General features: G+C 41.1%; 1 protein-coding gene across 1 annotated transcript; it reads left to right on the top strand.

Annotated features, from left to right (window-relative positions):
- The first annotated feature begins 3,180 nt into the window (after positions 1 to 3,180).
- LOC117275075 (uncharacterized) lies at positions 3,181 to 20,152 on the top strand. The gene is made up of 3 exons (XM_070176060.1): positions 3,181 to 3,754; positions 17,106 to 17,188; positions 19,802 to 20,152. Exons 1-3 carry the CDS (start codon positions 3,181 to 3,183, stop codon positions 20,150 to 20,152), a joined length of 1,008 nt encoding a protein of 335 aa, XP_070032161.1.
- Positions 20,153 to 22,166: the final 2,014 nt, after the last annotated feature.

Raw genomic sequence — 22,166 nt, forward strand, 5'->3', positions numbered from 1 at the left:
GAGAAGGAGAAGGGCCAGTCTGGGGGCAATTATGCGGTCGACTGTGCGACCGCATAACTGTTATGCGGTGCATTATGCGATCGAATAACAGTTATGCGGACTGCATAGTGACCACATACATAGACAAATTTTTTTTGGTCGTTATGTCTGTAATTATGCGACCATTTTGCGGTCCGCATATCCGTTATGAGGTCGCATATGTGATCGAAGAACCGTTCCGGAGCTCTATTTTTGGGTTTTTAAAACCCGACCCTATTTCGTTAAATACACTCTTTGGGCCATTTTTGAACTATAATCTAATAGTTTAGAATGAGAGAGAGTGCCCTAGAGGGAGAAGGTGTTCTTCAATTCTTGCCCAAGTTTTGGAAGATTAAGAAGGGAAACTCACTAGGTCTTCATCCTAGAGGTAAAATTCTACACCCTAACCCTCAATTTCGAATTTTGTGTAGAAATGGATAATTAGCAAGATAATTTCTGGGCAGGAGGGTTGTTTATTCTGCATGCATGTGTTATCAAAGGGTGTAGGAAGATTGTTGAGCTAAAAATGGTAAAGATTGGGTTATCGGATCATGGAATCCTCCATAAAATGGCCTTGTACCTTAATCCACACTTAGTGTTTGATAAAATGCTCAAATGAGCTAGAACCATGAGCATCTCCCTAATTTTGGTTCAATTTGTTATATTACTACAATAGATTGAAGTTGCTAAGAATTCCGGAACATTTAGAGTGTAAGGAAGCTCAAGTGAGGTATGTTGGCTAAACTCTTCTTTAAGAATTGGAATTCCCAATATGCTTGTAAATTTCGAGATGTTGATTATAAATGGAGTATTCCGATAAGTTTTTTGATGAAGATATATGTTCAATTTGTGTTTCAAATGCTCTTATCATATTGCATTATAAATTAAGGATGTGTCCCAAACTATAGATTATGTATCCACATGTTATAATTTCTAGTCGTGATTTATGTGAAAGTTATTATGCTAAGCTGTGTAGAGATTGTGATAGTGATACACATCCACCCACATACATTGGGGTGAGGCGGCATGACCGCTTTGTGTAGGGATTATGGTATTGTGGGACTATACCTCCACCTGCATACATTGGGGTGAGGCGGCATGACCGTTTTGTGTATAGTTTTGGTATTTTTGTGGAACCACCACCCGCATTTTTGGGTGAGGCAGCATAGCCGCTTTGTGTTGGTATTGGTATAGTTAATGCATTTCCACCCGCATACATTGGGGTGAGGCGGCATAGCCGCTTTGTGTAGGTTGTTGGTACTCTAGTTATACATCCACCTGCATACATTGGGGTGAGGCGGCAGGGCCGCTTGATTAGAGTTATGGTATTGTACGTACATTTCCACCTACATACATCGGGTGTGGCGGCGGGGCCGCTTTGTGTGAAGATGGTAACAGAAGATATCATCTTAAATCCTATAAATGTTATTTATAACTTTTAATAAGCTTGGTATGGTTTAAACGGTTATCTATATTATTCTATTGCTGCACTGGTTCATCATATTCATCTTGTATTTCTGAAGTTTTAAATTAGTGTTTAGTTTTCATACTAGTACTATTCGATCGTACTAACGTCTCTCTTGCCGGGGGCGCTTCATCTTTTAAATGGATGCAGGTAGTTCCACAGCAGGAGATATTGATTAGTGATAGCAGCACACCTTCTTCCAAGCTGATTTGGTGAGCCCCACTTCATCCCGGGGTCATGTATCTTTTGTTCTTTGTGTATTCTATTTGAGGTATAGCCGGTGCCTTGTTGCCGGCATTATCATTGCACTCATCTTTATCTATAGAGGCTCCGTAGACATAATGTGGGTTGTATAATGGTGCTAGGGAAGTCAAACTCATGTGTTGTGCTTGAATTACGATTTCCACTTCGGATTATGAAAAATGTGTTTGGAATTGAGACTTTAAAATAAAGTAACTGATGGTAAGAAATTGGTATTGCAACATGATCACTTTATTGGTTTATTAACGAAAACATATATATTCTCTTTATTCATGAATGAGTTTGGGTAGAAGGAAATCTAATAGGCTTGCTCGACCGGGTTCACTCGGTTGAGCGCCGGTCGCGCTCCTCGATTTTGGGGCGTGACAAACTAGGTATCAAAGCCTAAGGATTTAAAGTATCCTAGGATGTCTCGGTGCCGTGTCTAATAGAGTCCTTATTATCGGTGTGTTGTTGACCACATCTATGATTAGGTTGCTACATGGGCATTTAGGGATAATACCCTTCTTTTATGTTCTTGAGCGTGCGATAAAGCTGGTTTTAAGATTGTTCCTCCTTTAACTCCTACGTTGCTCTAATTTTCAGTACATGGCACCTACGAAGAAGGCAAGAACTGGCCAAAGAGCCAATGTCACCCCAGGAGTTATAGTTGACCCTATAATTGATGATGCGGGTGAGCACCTGAGGAGTGAGAATATTTCTCCAGTTACTACACTGCATGACTCTACTACAACTGATCAGACCGCACCTGTCTCCACACATATAGAAGGTGCAATGGTTCCTCCTACTAATAATCCAGTTCCACCTCCAGCTCCAGCTTCCGATTCTGCTATGTCTGATATTGATATTAGGGGAGCCATACAAATGTTGACACAGATAGTGGCTTCTCAGGCCCAGAGATCGAGTGTTGAGCCTACTTCTTCCAGTCATCCAGGGGAATCTGCTAGTTCTAGGGTGAACAAGTCCCTTTAGTTAGATCCTCTAGTATTTACGGGTACTGATCCCGAGGAGGACCCCCAGGACTTCATTGATGAGATGCACAAAACTCTCCTGGTTATGCATGCTATAGAGACGGAGGGAGTAGAATTGGCGTCCTACCACCTGAAAGGGGTGGCCTATTCTTGGTTTGAGTTGTGGTAGGAATCCCGTGAGGAGGAAAGCCCTCTGGCAAGGTGGGGTGAGTTCACAGATTCCTTTATGGATCATTTCTTGTCTGCCGAAACTAAGGCAGCTCCTGCCGCTAAGTTTGAAAGCCTGAAGTAGGGTAGTATGAATGTTTGGGAGTACCATATGGAATTTGCGCGCCTGTCCACGTATGTTATTCACATGTTTCCCACTATGGAGGTTAGAGTACGCCGGTTTGTATAGGGCCTTAGCCCCTTGGTTATCAATGAGGCCTCTACATTTGCCTTGAATTCCGTATGAACTATGGTAAGATGGTGGCATTTTCTCAAGCCACAGAGACCCGCAAATTGAAGAATAGAATGGAGCGTCAGAGTAGTTGTAAGGCCCGGTCTGCGAGCAACTTTGGTGGTTCTTTCGGTGGTAGTGGTTGTAGGTCAGCATTCAGGGGAGCGTCATTAGGACCATTCCAATCATTCGCCCAGTCTTTGAAGGGTGAACAGTCATCTGGAACCAGTCAGGGCAGCAGGGGAACCCACCAGCAAGGTCAGCCCGACAGAAGGTTTCAACAACGGAGACTTCCATTCCCTAAGTGTGGAAGGATGCACTTTGGGTCATGTTTCATGGACCTACCAGTATTCTACGAGTGTGGTTTGAGGGGTCACATTCTGAGAGATTGCCACTCGTCCCGCCGAAATATGGGTAGAGGTGCGGCACAGCCAGCAAATTCTGTAGCTACTACATCCACAACACCTCCAGCTCGAGGCACCCCAGCACCCGTAGGGCGTGGCATAGCTAGGGGCGGTGCACAGAATTTGGGAGGACCCAACAGATTTTATGCTATGCGGAGACGCCGGGAATCAGAGGCTTCTCCAGATGTTGTCACAGGTATATTGACTGTCCAATCTCATGATGTATATGCTATTGTTGATCCCGGTTCCACTTTGTCATATGTCACACCTTATGTTGCTATGGAATTTGGGATAGAACCAGAACAACTTTATGAGCCGTTATCTATATCTACTCCAGTTGGTGAGTCTATTTTGGCCGCACGGGTTTATAGGGATTGTGTTGTCACATTGCATGGTCGAGACACCGTGGCCAATCTTATTGAATTGAGAATGGTCAATTTTGATGTGATAATGGGGATGGATTGGATTTATTCATGTTTTTCCAAGCTTGATTGCCGAACCAGAACTGTTAGGTTCGTATTTCCAAATGAGCCAGTTATTGAGTGGAAGTGTGATGATGTGGTGCCAAAAGGTAGGTTTATTTCCTACTTTAAGGCCACAAAGATGATCAACAAGGGATGTATTTACCATTTGGTCCGGGTTATGGACACCGATGCTGAGGCACCTACACTTGAGTCCGTGCCTGTTGTGAATGAATTTCCGGGAGTATTTCCGGATGAACTCCCTGGGATCCCACTAGACTGGGAGATTTATTTTATGATTGATATGATGCCAGACACGCATCCTATATCTATTCCACCTTACAGAATGGCACCGGCATAATTGAAGGAGCTAAAGGAACAATTGAGAGATTTGTTAGAAAAGGGTTTTATCCGGCCAAGTGTGTCGCCTTGGGGCGCACCGGTCCTTTTTGTAAGAAAGAAAGATGGGTCACTGAGAATGTGTATTGACTATCGGAACCATAATAAGGTCACAATCAAGAATAAGTACCCACCGCCAAGGATAGATGATTTGTTTGATCAATTACATGGTGCCAGGTACTTCTCCAAGATTGATTAAAGATTCGGGTATCACCAATTGAAGATCAGGGAGCGGGATGTTCCGAAAACAGCTTTTAGAACTCGGTTTGAGCATTTTGAATTTCTGGTGATGTCTTTTGGGCTACCAAATGCCCCAGCAGCCTTCATGGATCTTATGAATCGCATTTTCAAGCCATTCCTCGATTCTTTTGTGATAGTGTTTATTGACGATATTCTTGTATATTCATGCAATCGAGAGGACCATGCCGGTCACCTCAGGGTAGTGTTACAGACTCTGTATCAACACCAGTTGTATGCAAAATTTTTAAAATGTGAATTTTAGCTCGAGTGTGTCACATTCTTGGGTCATGTTGTCTCTAGTGAGGGGATTAAGGTTGATCCTCAAAAAATTGCAGCTGTGAAGAATTGGCCGAGGCCTACAACTCCAACAGAGATTCGCAGTTTCTTAGGCTTAGCTGGATATTACAGAAAGTTTGTGGAGGGGTTTTCTACTCTTGCCTCTCCATTGACTAAATTGACGCAGAAGGCATTTAAGTTCCAATGGTCAGATGCTTGTGAAAAGAGTTTCCAGGAATTGAAAGCAAGATTGACTACGGCGCTAGTATTGACTCTACCAGAGGGTATAGATGGATTTGTGGTATATTGTGATGCTTCAAGAATCGGGCTTGGGCGTGTATTAAAACAACATGGGAAGGTGATAGCTTATGCTTCTAAGCAACTAAAGAATCATGGGAAGAACTATTCAACACATGATTTAGAACTTGCGGCAGTGGTATTTGCATTGCAAATTTAGCGTCATTATTTATATGGGGTCTATGTTGATATATTCACGGACCATAAGAGCCTTCAATATATTTTCAAGCAGAAGGAATTGAATCTGAGGCAGAGAAGATGGCTTGAGTTATTCAAGGACAATGACATTCAAATTCTATATCATCCGAGAAAGGCCAATGTTGTGGCTAATGCTCTTAGCCGGAAATCTATGGGTAGTTTGGCTAACTTGGAGGCATATGAAAGGCCATTAGCCAAGGAGGTTCATCGATTGGCTAGTTTGGGAGTTCATCTTGCGAACTCTAGTGAAGGAGGGGTAATTATGCAAAATAGGGCTGAATCATCGCTTGTTGTGGAAGTCAAAGAGAAGCAATACAATGATCCATTGTTGGCGGAGTTGAAATACGGGATTTATAAAAATAAGACCATGGCCGTTTTTCTTGGCATGGATGATGGTACCCTAAGGTACCAAGGGCGACTCTGTGTCCCAAATGTGGATGGTCTCTGGGAAAGAATTATGACTGAAGCTTACAGTTTTAGGTATTCCGTGCACCCAGGCTCTACGAAAATGTATCATGACCTTAAGGAAGTCTATTGGTGGAATGATATGAAGAGGAATGTGGAAGATTTTGTGGCAAGGTGTCCAAATTGTCAGCAAGTGAAGGCCAAACACCAAAGGCCCGGTGGGTTGGCACATAACATAGAAATTCCAATGTGGAAGTGGAAAATGATTAATATGGACTTTGTGGTCAGATTACCGCGCACTTCGTGCAAGTTTGACTCAATTTGGGTGATTGTGGATCGACTCACGAAATCAGCACACTTTTTGTCTGTTAAGTCTACCAACACAGTGGAGCACTATGCGTAGTTATATATCAAAGAAATAGTCAGGTTTCATAGCACCCTGGTTTCCATCATTTCTGATCGAGGGGCACAACTCACTGCTAATATGTGGAAGAAATTTCAGCAAGGTTTGGGTACTCAGGTGAATCTTAGTACAACCTTTCACCCGCAGACTGACGGGCAGGCAGAGCGGACTATTCAGATGCTTGAGGATATGTTGCGTGCTTATGTTATAGACTTCAAAGGTAGCTGGGATGATCATTTACCACTCATAGAATTTGCATACAACAATAGCTATAATGCTAGCATTCAAATGGCACCGTTCGAGGCTTTATATGGTAGGAGATGTAGATCTCCCATTGGGTGGTTCGAAATTGGGGAAGCAGAGTTGATAGGGCCAGACCTTGTTCATCTGGCTATGGAAAAACTTAAAATCATAAAAGAGCGGTTGAAGACCGCTCAGAGTCATCAGAAATCCTATTCGGATGTGTGTCGTAGGGATTTAGAGTTCAAAGAAGGTAATTGGGTATTCTTGAAAGTTTTCCCCATGAAGGGTGTAATGCGATTTGGTAAGAAAGGGAAATTGAGTCCGAGGTATGTCGGACTATACAAAATCATTTAGAGGATCGGTGAGGTGGCGTACAAGCTTGAGCGACCACCTGAGATGTCATTAGTACACCCAGTGTTTCATATGTCTATGTTAAAGAAAGTAGTTGGAGACCCGACAGTCATTGTTCCGGTTGAGACTATTGAGGTTAATGAAGAATTGACTTATGAAGAGATTCTAGTATCTATCATTGATCGGCAAGTCCGAAAATTGACAGATAAAGAAATTACATCCGTAAAAGTGCTATGGCGAAACCAACAGGTTGAAGAGGCTACTTGGGAGGCCGAGGAAGAAATGAAGAAAAAATATTCTTATTTGTTTGAATAGCCATGTATTTATAAAGTTGTAATCTATGAAAAATATTCTAAGAGTTCCTTTCTATGAATTTTGTATCATTTGTACAATTGGCATTAAGGGTGTTCCTTTTTTCGGAAATATATTGCTTGTGAGACTACAATATGTGTTATTTTGTATTGTGTTACGTCCTTGGATTATGTATATGTTATTATGATGTGTTTCTGGGGCCCTCTGACAGGTGGATAGGCCTAGTTACAAGGGAAACTCTAGCAAAATTTTTGGAAATTTAGGGAGTTAGTCAAATTTGGAGTTGCTGGTGTGTGGTATGAAAACTAGGTTGCATAAGATGCTAATAACAGGTTTTGACCCTCATTCGAGGAAGAATGATCCTATGTGGGGGAGAATGTAAGGCCCCGTAGAATTTTGCAAAATAAAATAATATTTCGTGGCACCGAAGTGGTTTTACGTGTTGAGGATTATAGAAATTCTTTGCGGCGAGCTTGCTCATTGCGGCTCGGACTTTTTGGATTGAACAATACACGGGAATGAAAAGGAAAACTTTTGGCAGAAAATTGTAATTTTGTGGTCCATTATGAGACCGCATAATCGCTCTGTGGGCCGCATAATGGCCGCAGAAGTGAGCAGGAGAAGGGCCAGTCTGGGGGCAATTATGCGGTCGACTGTGAGACCGCATAACTGTTATGCAGTGCATTATGCGATCGCATAATAGTTATGCGGATTGCATAGTGACCACAAACATAGACAGATAGTTTTTTATTGTTTGGTCTGTAATTATGCGACCATTGTGCGGTTCGCATATCCGTTATGCGGTCGCATATGCAGCCGCAGAACCGTTCCGGAGCTCCATTTTTGGGTTTCAAAAACCCGACCCTATTTCGTTAAATACACTATTTGGGCCATTTTTGAACTATAATCTGATATTTTAGAGTGAGAGAGAGTGCCCTAGAGTGAGAAGGTGTTCTTCAATAATTGTTCTTCAATTCTTGCCCATGTTTTGGAAGATTAAGAAGGGAAACTCACAAGGTCTTCATCCTAGAGGTAAGATTCTACACCTTAACCCTCAATTTCGAATTTTGTGTAGAAATGGATAATTAGCAAGATAATTTCTGGGCAAGAGGGTTGTTTATTTTGCATGCATGTGTTATCAAAGGGTGTAGGAAGATTGTTGAACTAAAAATGGTAAAGATTGGGTTGTGGGATGATGGAATCCTCCATAAAAGGGCCTTGAATCTTAATCCACACTTAGTGTTTGATAAAATGCTCAAATGAGCTAGAACCATGAGCAGCTCCCTAATTTTGGTTCAAGTTGTTATATTTTTACAATAGATTGAAGTTTCTAAGAATTTCGGAACATTTAGAGTGTAAGGAAGCTCAAGTGAGGTATGTTGGCTAAACTCTTCTTTAAGAATTAGAATTCCCAATATCCTTGTAAGTTCCGAGATATTGATTATAAATGGAGTAATCCGATAAGTTTTGTGATGAAGATATATGTTCAATTCGTGTTTCAAATGCTCTTATCATATTGCATTATAAATTGAGGATGTGTCCCAAACTATGGATTATGTATCCACATGTTATAATTTCTAGTCGTGATTTATGTGAAAGTTATTATGCCAAGTTTTGTCGAGATTTTGATTGTGATACACCTCCACCCATATACATTGGGGTGAGGTGGCATGACCGCTTTGTGTGGGGATTATGGTATAGAGATTGTTATTGTTATACACCTCCACCCGCATGTATATTGGGGTGAGGCGGCATAGCCGCTTTGTATAGGGATTTTGGTATTGTAGGACTGCACCTCCACCCGCATACATTTACACCGTGGGATTCGGTTCTAAGAAGAAGGGGGTTTAGCCAACATACCTCAATTGAGCTTCTTTTAAACTCTAAAATATTCTGGAATTCTTGGCAACTTCGATCTATTTTAGAAGTATAACAAGTTGAACCAAAATTAGGAAGATGGTCACGAATCTAGCCCATTTGAACACATTATCAAACACTAGGTGTGCATTAATATTTTAAGGCCCTTTTGTGAAAGATTCCATCATTCCTCAACCTATTCTCTACCATTTTTAGCTCACAACCTTTCCACATTCTTTGATAACACATGCATGAAAGATAACAACTCCCATATCCAAGAATTGTCTTTCTAATTATCCCATTCTTAGATAAATTTCGAAATTAAGGGCTAGGGTGTAGAATCTTACCTCTATGATGAAGACCTAGTGAGTTTTCCTTGTTAATCTTCAAAGATTGATCAAGAATTGATGGATAATATGTTGAAGGTTACTTCCCCTCTCTAAGAACTCTTTCTCACTCTTAAATATCAGAAATATGCTCAAAAATGGACTATGGCATATGTTTTAACGAAATAGGGTCGGGTTTAAAAACCCCAAAAATGAAGCCCCGGGACAGGATCTGCGGTCACATATGCGACCGCATAATGATTCGGCGGTCCGCAAAATGACCGCGGAAAATGGCCTTCAGAACTGGGTTGGCCTGCTTCACTCTGCGGCCGCTATGCGGCCTACAGAATCTGTTATGAGGTCGCATAATGCACCGCAGAACCTCCCTCCACAAAAATTCTAAAGCTGATTGCGCGACAAAAGTGCGGCCCATGAAATAGTTTTGCGGTCTCATAATGGACCACGAAAATGACATAAAAAATGGCCCAAATAGCTGCTTCACACTGCGGCCATTCTGCGCCACGCAGAGTAATTATACGCCCGCATAATGGGCTGCAAAAATGCCTATTTCTGCAAAATATTTTCCTTCAACTCCCCAGCGCATTGTTCAATCCAAAAAGTTCGAACCCCTATTTTTAGGAAAAGTCCAAATAATTTCTACTATTATTAACCTCTATAGTAGAAAATATTTTACGGGGCTTTACATCCTTCCTCACTTAAGATCATTCGTCCTCGAATGAGGGTCAAAATCTTTTATTAGCATCAAATGTGGCCTAACTGTTAATTCACACTCATTAGTAGTTTCAAAATTTGGCTAACTCCCTAAATTTCCATATATTTTGCTAGAGTCTCCCTTGTAACTGGGCCTATCCACCTTCCAGAGAACCCCATAAACACATACTAACAACATATACATAATCAAACGACATAACAGAACAAAAAACAACACCAACTATGGCCTCACGAACAATATATTACCAAAAAGGAACACCCTTAACGTCAATTTGTACAAATGATACATAATTTATAGAAGGTAACCCTTAGAATTTTCAAAGAACACAACTTTATAAATACATGGATATTCAAACAAATAAGGATACTTTTTCTTCATTTCTTCCTCGGCCTTCCAAGTAGCCTCTTCAACCTGTTGGTTTCAACATAGCACTTTCACGGGGGCAATTTCGTTATTTCTCAACTTTTGGCCTTGCCGATCAATAATAGAAACTGGAATCTCTTCATACGTCAATTCTTCATTAACCTCAATTGTCTCAACCGGAATAATGAGTGTCGGATCTCTAACTACTTTCTTCAAGATAGACACATGAAACACCGGGTGCATTAATGACATCTCAGGTGGTAGCTCAAGCTTGTACGCCACCTCACCGATCCTCTGAATGATTCTGTACGGTCCAACATACCTCGAACTCAATTGCCCTTTCTTACCAAATCACATTACCCCTTTCATGGGGGAAATTTTCAAGAATACCCAATTATCTTCTTTGAACTCCAAATCCCTACGACGAACATCCGAATAGGACTTCTGATGACTCTGAGCAGTCTTCAACGCTCCTTAATGATCTTAACTTTTTCCATAGCCTGTTGCACGAGGTCTGGCCCTATCGTCTCTGCTTCCCCAATCTTGAACAACCCACTGGGAGATCTACATCTTCTTCCATATTAAGCCTCGAACAGTGCCATCTGAATGCTAGCATGATAGCTGTTGTTGTAAGTAAATTCTATGAGTGGGAGATGATCATCCCAAATACCTTTGAAATCAAGAACACAAGCACACAACATATCCTCGAGCGTCTGAATAGTCCGCTCTGCCTACCCGTCAGTCTGCGGGTGAAAGGCGGTACTAAGATTCACCTGAGTACCCAAACCTTGCTAAACTTTCTTCCAAAATATAGCAGTGAATTGTGCTCCCTGATCAGATATGATGGAAACTGTAGTTCCATGCAACCTAACTATTTCTTTAATATACAACTGAGCATACTGTTCCGATGTGTCGGTAGCCTTAACCGGCAAAAAGTGCGCTGATTTTGTGAGTCGATCCACAATCACCCAAATTTAGTCAAGCTTTTGTGGAGTGCATAGTAGTCATACCACAAAGTTCATATTAATCATTTCCCACTTCCACATTGGAATTTCTATGTTTTGTGCCAACCCACCGAGCCTTTGGTGTTCGTCCTTCATTTGCTGGCAATTTGGACATCTTGCCACAAGGTCCGCTACATTTCTTTTCATATCATTCCACCAATATACTTCCTTAAGATCATGATACATTTTCTTAGAACCTGGGTGGACGGAATACCTAGAAGTGTGAGCCTCGGTCATGATTCTTTCTCGGAGACCGTCTACATTTGGAACACATAGCCGCCCTTGGTACCTTAGTGTACCATTATCCACGCCAAGAGTTAAAGCCATAGTCTTATATTTATGAATCCCCTCTTATAGTTGTGCCAACAATGGATCGTTGTACTATTTCTCCTTGGCTTCCACAGCAAGTGATGATTCAGCCCTATTTTGTACAATCACCCCTCCTTCACTAGAGTCCGCAAGACGAACTCCCAAACTAGCCAATCGACGAACTTCCTTGGCCAATGGCCTTCGACATGCCTTGAAGGGAGCCAAACTCCCCATAGATTTCCGGCTAAGAGCATCCGCCACAACATTGGCTTTCCTTGGGTGATATAGAATTTCGATGTCGTAATCCTTGAGTAACTCAAGCCATCTTCTCTACCTCAGATTCAGCTCCTTTTATTTGAAAATATATTGAAGAATCTTGTGGTCTGTGAATACATCAACATGGACCCCATATAAATAATGACGCCAAATTTTCAATACAAATACCAGTGCCGCAAATTCTAAATCGTGTGTTAGATAGTTCTTTTCATGATTCTTGAGTTTGCTAGAGGCATAAATGATCATCTTGCGACATTGCATCATTAGTGGAACATCAATATCACATTTCTCTTTCATATGACCTCCTAGGAATTGAGTTCTACAAAAATTTCCTTGATGCAGTTACAATCCTATTAGTACTTGCAACTTGTTTTTTTTAAATTTCTCAACAAAAGACATTACTAGGTGAGGTTTCTTATAGGACCATGTGTTAAAAATGAATAACTTCTACTAGATTGCATGCACACCCGGATAACATCAACCTGCATGGCATTGCCTCAATTGTGGAGTAACATCGTGCTCAAACCTTTCTTAGCCACCCTCTTTCCTCCTTATAAGTCTTATCTGATTTTATGAAACCACTCTACTTCCTTTGTGAACATTCTCACGGTCCCTCTTTACTACTAAACACTTCACAAAACACATATCAACACCCTTCATATATATTCAATTCAACAAAAGTCATTGGCCCGAACAGGGCCTTTTCTGAAACTTGAGATCCTCCTAAATTCTTCAATGACGACTTCTTGTTTTTCTTTAAGTGTGGGACTTTCTCCACCTGATTCCATGCTCGACGAGTAACTCACCTTATTGCCAATATTGTAATCACCAATAGTGTTTTCTGGTATTGAAGCCTAAGAGCTATCATGTTAAACATGCTTGGTTCGTAACAAGTGTTCATCCTCTCTCAATCTATTTCGAACATTTCATTTTTTTTTCTTTGGATAGATTAGGTTGTTTTTTCCCTCTTTGATCACCCTTTGGTCTAGACAATATGCTGGTACTATATTTCCTTTGTGACTGGAGCATTCATTCCCATCCCATTTTGCCTTTAATACATAGTTGACAGCCTTATTGTACAACACACTTGTCTGCCTCCCATGAACTCGTAGTATCATTGTGCCTGGTTTGTTGAGTTTATCACACCACCACTTCATCACCAGTAGTCTCACTTTCCAATGTAATATGTAAACATGAACTCCCTCTAAATCTTTTAGATGATATTGAGTGTCACTCAAGTTGGCTACATTACAGTTGATCCTTTATATCTTCTATTAACATTTGTGCTCTAGGCGAGTCCACCATTCTGATACGAACTATTTTGCGATAGCCATGACTATCTCAATTTATTGATTTTCTTCCAATTCTTCTCGCTTCATTCTTCCTAGTTAGTGAGTAGCTATGCGCTCTTCCATATGTTACGTGGTCATTTCCCTTAGTTGGGAATTCATCCTGCTCGCCCCTCGACACTTGTTGGGATATCTATGGGAAAGTGTCTTCATCCGTGTATCACTTAACACTTCCTAGCTTGTAAGATTCTTAAGAGACTCTCTATCAAGTCCATATGCACTCTGGATTATTATAACATCACATCTATCTCTCCCACTCGTTCTGTCTTTCTTAAAGCCTTGGAACTTTAGCTAAATCGCAAATCCGTGATTAACTCATTCTAAGAACTCGCAACCCTTTCACATTTGATCTGTAGTACTTCCGTGGGTTCCATTGTCCCTGAATCTCTCACAAGTATAAAACCGTTTTGCAAACCTTACTCTTAGTTTCTAGTATCGTCCACCCTTTCATGTATATTGTCGCATACAAAGAATTTACATTTCTTAACCTTCCACATTATTTTTGTACCAGTAGTTTATCATTTGCATATCGTTTCAGAGAATCACATTATCCCTTACCACTTTTTTAGACTACACATGTCTTCAACAAAATATCCAAAAATCATAGCTACATGGCCCTACTCTCGTTTTATTGTACTTAAGTAGCCTACCATGGCCCTTCCCTCCCCACTTGAGGTGAATGTTTCACATTTCGACACAAGTCTTGAATTTAGCAATTTGACGGACACATGTTTCTCATCTCTAGTCCTCTTGTATATGATTAACAATTAGGGAGATTTAACTCCCCATGGTATTAACCTCATAAGTTCTCTACTCTAATTCAGCCACGCAGGCTTGGGATCCAAATCCCTCGTGTCAATATCCTTTTTGGAGTGTAACACAACTTCGCTCATTCCTAAGATTTTTATAACATTCATATTGCTAGGCTCTTCTCATTGTGGGTTCAATTGACCCTCTTTTCATTACTTCTTGTCTCCCGTGAGAGACCTACACATTTATCATTACTCTCCAGGCCACGCCTCTCATATCTCATATGATTCCCACACAATCCACATGTACTAGTTAAGCTTAGGTCTCATCTATCATGTCAATGCCTCTTGGAAGTGGGTAATCACTTCTAGCACTCTTCTCATATAAAGTATGCTCATGGTACTATATACTTATCTTATATGGCCATACCATTCATTTAACATGATACATGTGCCATATATTTAATATTCAGGCCTTTACCAAATTGCCATGTCATATGACAACATTACTTGGAATAAACAAAAGAGCGTTTAAACTTACCTTGAACTTAAACGCACGAGTTAGAAGACAATCTCATAGTAAAGCTCTATCGCACGATCTAGAGTGTTGAAGAAGGGTAACATTAAAATGTCCATGTAGCCTCCAACATATATATGTGTTCTCATAATGCGCCGCAGAACATCCCTCCGCAAAAATTCTAAGGCTGATTGTGAGATAAAAGTGCGGCCGGCGAAATAGTTTTGCGGTCGCATAATGGGTCGCAAAAATGACATCAAAAATGGCCCAAGTAGCTGCTTCACTCTGCGGCCATTCTGCGGCCCGCAGAGTAATTATGCAGCCGCATAATGGGCCGCAGAAATGCTTATTTCTGCAAAATATTTTCCTTCAACTCCCTAGCGCACTGTTCAATCCAAAAAGTCTGAACACCGGTTTTTAGGAAAAGTCCAAAGAATTTCTACTATTATTAACCTCTACGCCCACACCGGCATCATAAAACCCTCGATATTTAGGAAATATTTTACGGGGCTTTACATTTTAATCACTTTTGTTGATAAATATTGATTACCCATTAATTATTATACCTAGATCATGTGAATTTGAAGTGAAATTTGGGGATTTTAGACCACGGTAGTGGAGATTCAGATTTGGTGATTTGAGGGTCGATATGTGGATGGAATTGGATGAAATTAGTATGGTTGGACAATCAATTAAATGGGTGTTCGAAATTTGTTAATTTTGTTAGGTTTCGGGTGCGGGCCCAAGGTCGGCATTTTGCGTTGACATTGCATAATTGGATCAAGACCTTTGATTTATCTTTTGGAATTGTATTCAATAGCTATTATTGATGGTATTTAGTTATTTTTTCTAGATCCGAGCCGTCCAGAATTTGATAGGCGCAGGAAGGGCTTGTTAGCAGAGTAATTTGGCTTGCTTAAGGTAAGTATCTTATCTAAACATGGTTGAGGCACTAGTTGCCTGAATTTTTTGTGATATCTATGTGCTTTGAGTGGGGTATATGTGTGGAGTTGAGCCCATATGTGTACATCGAGGTACTATTTTCATGCTCGGGGTAGTTCTTAGGCTATGACAAGCCTTGATTGATTGCTAAACTTCGAGATGAGATATTTCTCCTATTTGTACCCCTCTATGAACTATTTGTACCACATTTGAGATATTATTGAGTTTATTCTTACGATTGAACCTGATAAACTGGTACATCATGATGAAATTATCTGTATTAGCTGTGATAACACACATTGTACATGCCTAAACTATATCATAATATTTATACCAGTCCAAAAGTATGAAAACTTGATAATCATTGATCATCAACATGTATTCTCGTATATTTTCTTTCTGATTTTTATGAGCTGAACTTGTAGCATATGACCACGCCTGACGGATTATGATTATTAGCACGTGAGTTGTCCGTGCGGATCAAGATATTGATATTATTAGTAAGTGAGCTGTCCGTGCAGCCTGTGGATATGGATCCACCCCCCTAGGATCAGCCTTTCATGTTTCTCTCTTGATAGTGTACACACGGATATTGAGGAAAACTGATCAGTGGTTTGGTATGGATATGAAAATGTTGAAGAAAATCTAGTCAGTGGTTGTTTTGGATTTGCATTTCATATGTACTTGCAATTTTCGTGGTTATTTACCTAATTCATCTACATATATCCATTATATGCCATATCATTTACTAAGCAGAGTACTTAAGTTATTGTACACACACATAGATAATTGTTTCTATGTTTTATGATCTGATTGCATCATTGTTCTGTACTTGTTAAATTGATGAAACTATACAGGTTATAGCATGTATCATTTATAATTCTTTCTTCTTTTACCTTGCTAAGTTAAGTTTTGATACTTATTTAGTACATTGGGTCGTTTGTACTCACACTACACTCTGTACTTAATTGTGCAGATCCAGGTGCCGGACCTAGTCATTAGTAGTCGGGGCTAGTAGCAGAGTTGTTTGCTGTTAAACGAGGTAGAACTGCATTCTTGACTGCAGTCTTGGCGTCTTATTCTTTATGTATTGTTTTTCTTTATTTCAGACAATATTGTACTTGGTCATTTCAGACTTGTATTTTCGTATTAGAGCCCATGACTATGTATCTACCAGTTTCTGGGGGATTTATTATGTATGCGGTATTTTTCTATATTGAAATTTCAGACTTATGTTATTTCTATAAATTCCATTATTTTTGTTCTTTTCTTTTATGTTTGCCTTACCTAGCAAGTGTGTTAGTCGCCATCATGACTGATTGGATTTTGGGTCATTACAAGTTTGTATCCGAGCCCTAGGTTAATAAGTATTATGAGTCATGAGCAAGTTTAGTAGATTCTTGCGGATCGATACGGTGACATGTACAATTATCTCTGATAGGCTACCGAACTATTAGGAAACATCACTTTCTTGTATTCTTGTCGTGTGTATTTGTTAATTCCAAAATTTAAACTTGACTCTTCTATTCTCTCACAGATGGTGAGGACATGTGCGATCGGATCAGGAGGATGGCCAGAGCAGCACCCGTGGAGCCACTAGTTGCTCTAGCTGAGGAGCAGGTACTAAATTTTATTGAGTCGGTGCGACTAGATCAGGCACCAACAGTGCCCATCGTTATTCCTGGCTTTCAGGAGGCCTTAGCCCAGATTTTGATTGTGTGCACGAGTTTGGCTCAAGCAGTTTCGGTTCTAGCTGCATCAGCCACTTCATAGGCTAGGGGAGGTGCCCAAACTCTTGCCGCCCGTATTCTAGAGCAGCTAGCTCAGGAACTCCAAACACCGACTGTATTACTAGTTAGCCAGTTGCTGATACTCAGGTCGGGGTTGGTCTACTTATGAGTGATGAAGTCCAGAAAGTTGTTATAGAGGTTTGGGAGGCCCAACCCTCCAGAGTTCAGTAGAGCTTAGTCAGAGGATGCTTAGGATTTTCTACATAGTCAGGGGATTCTTTGCACAACGAGTATTTTGGAAAGCAGTGAGGTTGCATTTACTACTTTTCAGCTGACAGAGGCAACTTAAAAATGGTGGTATACTTTTGAGTTGAGCAGGCCAGCCGATGTAGTGCCACTTACATGGCATGACTTCTCAGTTCTCTTCTTAGAGAAGTTTGTTCTACTGACTCTCAGAGAGGAGTTGTGTAAGCAAATTGAGCAGCTACTCCATGATTGTATGACAGTGACTCTGTATGAGATGAGGTTCCCAGATTTGGCTCGTCATGCAGTATGGTTGGTTCCCACTGAGAGGGAGAATATTAGGAGGTTCATTGATGGCCTCAACCTCTGATTACGTTTTAGTAGGGCTCGAGAGGTTGCAACAGATGCTAGGTTTAAAGAGGTTGTCGAGATTCCTCTACGCTTAGAGCTAGTTGGCAGGCAGGAGCGTGAGGAGCGGGAGAACAAGAAGCCTTGTAGTTTAGGTGGTTTTTGTAGTGTCTCATCTGGAGGCTAGTCACATTACAGTAGGTGGTCCTTCTAGACCTGTTTAAGCAGCTCGCCATGTTTCTTGTGGTTCTGCAGTTAGCCACAGTTCCTACAATGCAAGCCCAACTTAGTCATTATTCAGAGAATTGCCAGCACAGAGTTCTTACCATGCTTCATCTGCGCAGAGTTCCTTGGGCAGCTACTTAGATTATTAGGGACAATAGATCCTTTAGAGGAGAGGTTGTTTTGAGTGCGGGGACTTGAGTCATCTCAATAGAAATTGCCCTAGACTATTTAGTAGGGTTCCATAGTAGAGCTCTCAGCCTATGATTTCAACATTAGTAGCTCCACCACCCGCACAACCAGGTCGGGGTGGGGCTCAGTCAGCTCGAGGCTGCCCTAGAGGGGGAGGTCGATCAGGTGGTGGTCAGACACGTTTCTATGCATTTCCAGCTAGGCCAGAGGAAGTTGCTTTCGATGTCGTTATCACATGTATTGTTTCAGTATGCCACAGGGACGCTTCGGTATTATTTGATCCTGGTTCCACTTATTCATATGTGTCATCATATATCGCATGGCACCAACGGAATTGAAAAAGGTTAAAGGAGCAGCTTCAAGAGTTTCTTGATAAGGGCTTTATCAGGCCTAGTGTGTCGCCTTGGGGTGCACTGGTTCTATTTGTGAAGAAGAAGTATTGTACTATGTGGATGTGTATTGATTACATGTAGGTGAATAAAGTTACAATTAAGAACAAGTACCTACTATCACACATTGATGACTTATTTGACCAGCTTTAGGGTGCTAAAGTGTTTTCGAAGATTGATTTGAGGTCAGGGTATAATCAGTTGAAGATTCGGGATTTTGTTATTTTGAAGACGATATTCAAGACCTGCTATGGTCACTACGAGTTTCTTGTGATGTCTTTTGGGCTGACCAATGCCCCAGCAAATTTTATACATCCGATGAACAGTGTATTCCAGCCGTATCTCGACTCTTTCATCATAATATTCATTGATGATATATTGGTGTACTCACGTAGCTAGGAGGATGATGAACAATATCTCAGGATTGTACTCCAGACCTTGAGGGAGAAGAAGCTATATGCTAAATTCTCTAAATGTGAGTTTTGGCTTGATTCTGTGGTGTTCTTTTGCCATGTGGTGTTTAGTGATGGGATCAAGGTTGATCCGAAGAAGATTGAGGAAGTTCAGAGTTGGCCCAGACCATATTCAGCTACGGAGATTCGGAGCTTCTTGGGTCTGACAAGTTATTATCGTCATTTTATAGAGGGTTTCTCGTCCTTTGCTACACCTTTGACTAGATTAACCTAGAAGGGTGCTCCATTCAGATGGTCTGGCGAGTGTGAGGAGAGTTTTTTGAAGCTCAAGGCTGCATTAATTATAGCCCATTGTTGGTGTTGTTTATAGGTTCGGGATCTTGCACCATGTATAGTGATGCATTGCGTACTGGGCTTGGCGCGGTGTTGATGCAGGACGGTAGGGTGATTACCTACATGTATCTGTAGTTGAAGATTCATGAGAAGAATTACTCTTTGCATGAACTAGAGCTGGGAATCATTGTTCACGCGTTGAAGATTTGAAAGCACTATTTGTACGGTGTTCATTGTGAGGTCTATACTGACCATCAGAGTCTCCAACACCTGTTCAAGCAGAAGGATCTTAATTTGTGGTAGCGGAGATGGTTAGAGTTGTTGAAATACTATGATATCACCATACTATATCGTACATGGAAGGCCAATGTGGTGGCCGATGCATTGAGTAGGAAGGCAGAGAGTATGGGAAGTTTAGCATATTTACCAGTAGCAGAGAGGCAACTAGCCACGGATGTTCAGGCATTGGCCAATCAGTTTGTAAGATTGGATGTTTCGGAGGCCAGTTGTGTTCTTGCTTGCGTTGTGGCACAATCATCATTGTTCGAGCATATCAAAGCTCGCCAATTTGATGACTCTCACTTGTTGGTGTTAAAGGACACGGTGCAGCGGGGTGGGGCCAAAGAGGTTTTGGTTGATGATGATGGTGTTATGCGGCTTCTAAACTGGATTTGTGTTCCAAATGTGGATGGGTTGAGAGACTTGATACTTTAGGAGGCTCGTAGCTCGCGTTATTACATTTACCCGGGAGTCACGAAGATGTACCGTGACTTAAAACAACACTATTAGTGGTGGAGAATGAAGAAAGATATCATTGCTTATGTCTCTTAGTGTTTGAATTTGAATTATTAATAGGTGAAGTATGAGCATCAGAAACTAGGAGAGTTGATTCAGAGGATGGAGATATTGGAGTGGAAGTGGGAGCGCATCACGATGGATTTTGTGGTACACTTGCCACAGACCTTTAACAAATATGACATAGTCTGGGTTTTTTTCGGTGGTGACTTCCTATTTTGTAGATTGGTTGACTTGGATTTACATCCGAGAGACCCTATATCCATCATTTATGACCGAGGCAAGTGATTCACATTGTAGTTTTGGAGAGTAGTGCAGCAAGAGATGGGTACACTGGTTGAGTTGAGTACAACATTCTATCCTCAGACGGACAGGCCGTCCGAGCACACTATTCAAATCTTAGAGGACATGTTACGTGCCTGTGTTATGGATTTCAGAGGTTCATGGGATCATTTTCTTCCGTTAGTAGAGTTTGCTTAAAACAACAGCTTCCAGTCGAGTATTCAGATGACTTCTTATGAGGCTCTTTCCTGAAGGGGATGTCATTCTCCAGTTGGTTGGTTTGAGTCTAGGGAGGCTAGGTTGTTGGGCATCGATTTGGTACGTGATGCCTTGGAAAAGGTAAAGTTGATCCAGGAGCAGCTCCGCATAGCACAGTCCAGACAGAAGAGTGACGCTGATAGAAAGGTTCATGATGTTGCATACTTGGTGGGTGAGAATGTTTTGCTCAAAGATTCTCCCATGAAGGGTGTGATGATATTCAGGAAGAAGGGTTAGTTGAGCCCTTGGTATATTGATTCGTTTGAGGTGCTTGAGAGAGTGGGAGAGGTGGCCTACAGACTTGCATTCTCACCTAGTCTATCTAGTGTTCACCCAGTGTTTTATGTTTCTATGCTTACGAAATATTATAGTAAACCGTCTCATGTATTGGACTTCAGCATATTTCAGTTAGATGGGGATTTGACTTATGATGTGGAGCAGGTGGCCATTCTGGACCGGCAGGTTCGAATGTTGAGGCCAAAAAATATAGAATCAGTGAAAGTTCTTTGGAGAGGTTAGCTGGCTGAGGAGGCTACTTGGGAGGAAAAACGCGAAATGTGGAACAGTTATCCACACCTATTTGAGACTCCAGGTATGATTCTAGACCCGTTCGAGGACGAACGTTTGTTTAAGAGGGGGGAGAATGTAAGGACTCGGCCAGTCATTTTGTGTATTGTAGCCCCGTTCCCCTATTTATTGATTCTTCAATGTTCATTTGAGGTTATGTGACTTTCCGGGGTGGTTGGTTTGGTTCCGGGGATGATTCGGAGTAAACTGGGATACTTAGTCCCAAGGTTGGAAGCTTAAGTTGGAAGAGTTGAACGGAGTTTGACTTTTGTGTAAACGACTCCGGAATGAAGTATTGATGGTTTTGATAGCTTTGTATGGCAATTTTGGACTTAGTTGTTTGTCCAGATGTTGATTCGGAGGTCCGTATGTTCATTTGATGATTTTTGGTGAAAGTTGGAAAGTTGAAGTTGTGGAAGGTTAAGATGTTTGATCGAGAGTTGACTTTATCTATATCGGGTTTGGATTTCGATTTTGGGAGTTGGAGTAGGTTTGTCGTGTCATTTATGACTTCTGTGCAAATTTTGAGCTCATTCGATGTTGGTTTGATGTGATTCGGCATTAGTTTTAGAAGTTGGAAGTTCATTAGTTCATTATGCTTGAATCAATGTGTGATTTATGGTTTTGATGTTGTTTGATGATATTGGAGGCTTCAAGTAAGTTTGTATTGTGTTTTAGGACTTGTTAGAATGTTTTGGATGGGGTCCCGACGGCCTCGGGTAGTGTTTCGAATGGTTAACATATCATTTTTAAACTTGGTGTGATTGCTGAGGCTTTTGGTTTCTGGTGCTTTCGCATCCGCGGTGTGTATGACTGCAGATGCGGA

This window comes from Nicotiana tomentosiformis, chromosome 5 (assembly GCF_000390325.3).
Source record: "Nicotiana tomentosiformis chromosome 5, ASM39032v3, whole genome shotgun sequence".
Classification (NCBI taxonomy): domain Eukaryota; kingdom Viridiplantae; phylum Streptophyta; class Magnoliopsida; order Solanales; family Solanaceae; genus Nicotiana; species Nicotiana tomentosiformis.